This window comes from Cydia splendana, chromosome 26 (assembly GCF_910591565.1).
Source record: "Cydia splendana chromosome 26, ilCydSple1.2, whole genome shotgun sequence".
Classification (NCBI taxonomy): domain Eukaryota; kingdom Metazoa; phylum Arthropoda; class Insecta; order Lepidoptera; family Tortricidae; genus Cydia; species Cydia splendana.
In genome coordinates, this window is record NC_085985.1 from 6,268,465 (window position 1) to 6,273,606 (window position 5,142).

The 5,142-nt window shown below is 34.9% G+C and overlaps 1 protein-coding gene across 4 annotated transcripts in view; it reads right to left on the reverse strand.

Moving 5' to 3' along the window:
• Positions 1 to 4,563, reverse strand: part of LOC134803234 (zinc finger protein 721-like) — a 52,524-nt gene extending 47,961 nt beyond the window's left edge. For all 4 annotated transcript variants that reach the window (XM_063775926.1, XM_063775928.1, XM_063775929.1 and 1 more), the window contains exons 1-2: positions 4,291 to 4,563; positions 3,104 to 3,245 (exon numbers count right to left, since the gene is read on the reverse strand). In XM_063775926.1, coding sequence (XP_063631996.1) covers positions 3,104 to 3,245; positions 4,291 to 4,446 — 298 coding nt within the window. In that variant the 5' untranslated portion in view covers positions 4,447 to 4,563. The remainder of the gene's footprint in view (positions 1 to 3,103; positions 3,246 to 4,290) is intronic.
• Between the last annotated feature and the right edge of the window lie 579 nt (positions 4,564 to 5,142).

Consider the following 5,142-nt stretch of genomic DNA (forward strand, 5'->3'; position numbering starts at 1 on the left):
GTTCAAAATTGAGTAAAGCTATGCATTTTTATTCAGTATTTACGTCCTAATTTACATGGCGCTATAGGTTCAGCTTGTAAGTTAGTCTCTAATAACATATAAGGTGTTACTAAGGTACTGGACTGGACAGCGCTCGTCCGCGACTACGTGACCCACAACCGCGACTAACAACTTCTCTATTCAACTGCAAGTGACACAAAGGAGCCAAGCAACGATTGCAATACAAGGAGCTACAAAAGACTTTTTATCGCCCGCTCAGAAGCCAAAGTGCCAATTTGCAGCCGCCTACAACTCACATAGAGCCACAACACCAGCTGCCCAACACGCATTATACGAGTAGCAGCAAAACAGCTACTGTAAGTTAAAGCTATAGCTGAACCTCTTAACCAGTTTTATGTCACCTCAGCCTGGCTAAGCTAAGACTATGCAACCATTTTACAGCCATTCTATCTCTAAAGGTTATAAAGTAGGTGCTGAGTGTCGCCTAATTGTCTGCTGGGTTTGTATTTACACATTTGATCCTCAAAACAAACCTGATCGACTGATACATTAATTAAAAATTGTCATCCCCATTACTAAATTATTCATTGAAATATCAGCTTTATTGTGCAGACAAACGATGCAAGTTGTAATGACCTTACTGTATAAGATGTAACGTTAGTCTACCATACATTTCTATATTGATCAAGCTCACCGATCGCTGCATCACGGAAAACCCAAATAATGCTGATCCTCATTCACGTGTAATGGCCGTATATCACTTGGGGTCAATTAACATTGGACCGGGCGTGAAGGCGAAAACAAGCGTTTCGTAAATTGCTAATATCTTGTAGTCTGCACTTGATATTTAGTGGGTAGTTTTCTTTTTAGCTTACTCGTAAATAATCTTACTAAAATCACTGAATGATATAAACAATCTATAATAGTCTATATACCCATCTTAAAACTTAGTCGTGTTTGTTATATTACAACACATAACTCGAGAACAGCTGACCCATTTTCATGGTTTTACTGTTTGATTTGTCTCCATCGGAATATCAGATAAACTATTTAAACAGTTAGAAATATTAGAACAAATTAAATTATTTTTCTGAAAATATTTTAATTTGTTTTTATGTAGGCCTTGGTAACTTTCTCCGTATCTGACATTTATTTCAGTTAATACCTATTAAAATAGATGTAAACAAAATTATAAAAGTAATTCATTGCCATAAAATTGCTCCTAGGTTAGTCCGACACGAAATTGTAGAAAATGATTGAGGGCGCCACTGCGCTTTAACAGACAACACATGATGCAACACGGGTCCATCCATCTCCTTTTGCCGCATAAGTTCGTCCTTCTCGTTGTTTGACGTTGACATATATAACTTTACATCGTAATTCAAACATGTACAATAGATAAATTTGATCATAAAATCACGTATTTCATTAATAATTGTACATCATCTCTGCGTGATTTATCAATATAAAATTATTTATTAAGAAATACTTTTCCAAAAACATCTTGAATTCAGATCACAATCCATCAACATGCAATTTCGGGCCAATCGCCTTTAAAACATGTTTAATGTTATCTTCCGAGTTTAATTACATTTTGTTTTCTTGAATTTGATGCTTACTATTTCTTTTCTTCATTTAATTAACTAAGTTGACACAGAAATATTTTAAAATAAAAATAATTATTTACACTGTTAGTCGGTCGGTGCGAAGTTTGCCGGGTCAGCATATAAAAGCCGAAACTAAGTTCACCTGAAAGGTAGCACGAACAGTCGAACACGACATTCACTGACAACGACATACGAAGTCGCCGGGTCAGCTAGTTAAATCATATCATAAGTACCACTTTATGGCTGATAAAAGAAACACTTACCCATAACACCATCATCATTATAAAATGAATACTTACTTTTAATAAACACAGGATAACCAAGGGGGAACCTTAAATGATTTTATAATAACATATAATTATGTACCTACACCTATTGCGTAATGTACCAGTTATCTGTTTAAGGGAAGAAATCCCAAATTATTTGAGACCATTTTACATAAGTATTTACTGGATAGGAGTTACCGTTCACTGCAAGAGTTTTTTTTTTGGTGATCCTCCCGGAATAAATAGTACTTGAAACTGCATAATACTATTATTAACTCTTTTTTTTTTTATACATAGTTTATTAAAATGTCCGTACAGTGCAGCTTACAAGGCTAATACTTAATACTCTGTTAATACTTATGTATAAGTATGTAAAAGACAAATTGATGTGCCCTTACGGGGTACTTAAAAGTCATATATTGGCAATAAAGATGTTTGAAGTTGAAGTTAATCGCTTATCAAAATCGTCAATTCGTAAAATAGGTAACAAATATTAATCAGAAAAACCTTTATTCCTTTATTTTTGTAATCTCAATACTTGTACCCTGTACAATGATTGTATATATTTTTTTTATAATTTACTGGCACTACTTACATATGCCACCAATACTGTATTAGTGCACAGTTATTTTACACCACTCCAATATTATTTAATACAAGTGATATTCCAAATTGTAGGCGTGTAGTTGTTAAAATTTGTATGTAATCAAAATTAACACATACCTGAGGTTCTCTAAACGTTCTTACCACTTCGGATATATTAGAGGTCATCTGCTTCCAGAAATATATACAGCCTTTGATTTGTAAATCAATGTATTCTGCTTTTCCAATTAATTAAACTTATATTATTTTAACAAAGAACCAGCCGTTACACCTCGATCATCTTGCCTCTCCAGAATACCCGCCTGTTATATTTTTATTAAAAATCAATTCTTACCCACATTTTATTTGTTTTATTTTTAAAGATCGCCAGTGTTGCTAACACACGGAGAATCGTAAAAGTTTAAATCAGTGCATTCCTTTCTCGTCATTCGAACCGTAATTCTTATTATAGAGATGCATCTTGTTTTAAATATGATGGAGCATGTTGCCGCTATGGACTTAAGGGTTAAGGAAGGTTTGGACATACAAGTTCATATTTTACTGACAGATTATTGTGAATTGGATACTTTTTCCCTTGAATTACCTCCAATTGTCAATAGAAAAGGAAAAATATGTTTACAACCATACCCATAACGTGAAGTACTCGATCCAGTCGCTTCTGTAGCTCCGCCTGGCTGTTCTGCACTTGGAGCTTGAAGATGCATGCGTCTCGCAGGCGCTCCACGCATGTCTCGCAGATCCCACACTCGTCATCATTGTCTAGCGACAGCTGCCAAATATAATTAAATCTTAATTTTATAACCTCTAATTGTATGTAATGAATAATCTGATTTTGAAAAGTATGTCTAAGAACCACTGCTCAACAATACTGCTTACAAATTAAAGTAACAAGATTATCAAGGTGTTACATTAGTTAATACAAGTCTATAATGTTTAATAATATTCATGTCAGCAGCATGTTAATCAGAGTATATTTTAACCCCCTTATTTATAAAACTTCGGGTCGGTTGCACCAACCACAGTTGACAGACTGATCAACATCACCGAACTAAGCAACTTCCATATAATAAAAATCAGCGAACGCTTTGACGGTGACAGAAGGTTTCGTGCAACCGCACCTAAGTAAACCTTTGTTAAATCTTGTCCTTGGCGTTTATAAATAAGGGCCTGTTAACATACTGAAGTGTCAAGTGCAAGTTCATATATTTGCGTTTAGTACAAAATCAATATGTAAACAGGACCTAAAAAGGTTTCTTGTTCTAAGTTTTTTTTATTTTTGATTTTTATTTTAGTCTTGTATCAGAATATGTGGTATCGCTTGTTTAATTATTTTCCATTGCTAATTCTGTGTGCCCTTTGGCAAAAGCCTCCCCCAACACTTTCCAATTTTCTTTCTTCTGTGCCAGTCTATTCCAGGTTTTGCCTGTTGTTCTAAGTTTAACAACCTATAAAAAACTTTTATTTCTCAGAACTACTTCTATGTCACTGATTTAAATTTTTAAGAAGAGTAGTGGAAGAGACTAACGGCCTCCTAGCCTAGTCGGTAGTGACCCTGCCTATGAAGCAGGAGGTCAAAGGTTCGAATCCTGGTAAGGGCATTTATTTATCAGTTTATCACAAATATTTGGTCCTGAGTTATGGATGTTTCCTATGTATATAAATATTTAAATATATATGTGTATATTATATATATCGTCGTCTAGAACCCACAACACAAGCCTTATTGAGCTTACTGTGGGACTAGGTCGATCTGTGTAAAATCCTATAGTATTTATTTAGTTATTAAGAGTAACAGAAATAACAGCCGTACTTACACGTATATCAAAGCATTGCTCGAGTATGTCCGAATATATCTCTGTTGTGCCGAGGTGGGTGTACGGCTTCTTGAGATCCTTGTCCGGGGGCTGCCGCAGGCAGCAGCGGCATGAGTGCAGCACCTCCATTGCATCAATAACTGCGTCGTCAATCATTATGGAAGATATATTCAATCCTAAAACTTTTAAAGAAACAAGTTTTTATTTTCTAATCCAAAGAACGGGAAGATAAAAACACAAAATTGTTGCCGTGATTGCCAAACGGCGACGGCGTCGGCGTCGGAAAACAAAATAAATAATAATGCGGTTTTGTTTACTTTTTGTCTATGCCAGTATTACATTCTTTGGTCTATGCCAAAACTTGGCAATTAAAACCGGTTTAATAAGGATATCTCTGCTACATCTCTAGTGTTGCATAAAAAAAATACTACTGCATTAGTCTATGGTGACAATCTGGAAATGTTGCCATATACATAGATTTAACTGTAATTACCCGGTTTTTAGATAAGCTATCTAGAATCACAAGCAGAAGTTTTATATGAAAAAAATAAATTCGCTGTATATTTTTAACTTTGTTAAGTAAATTACAGGCATAGTGACACCTTATACTATTGTAACGGAAAAGTTTCAGAGCAATCTAGCAAGTGGTTTTAAAATGAGAGCGTAACTACGTTTGTACGGAGAACCGAGCTTGCTGCGGACTCTTATATCTCTCTACTGACCTATTAGTATAGAATACATGGAGAGTTTAAAAACTCTTGAGTTAAGTTAAAATTTGTTTGGAACTATATGGGAACACTGTATGCCAACGCCATTGGGGCCATCGAGTCATCTGTCATATTTTTAGTAAAT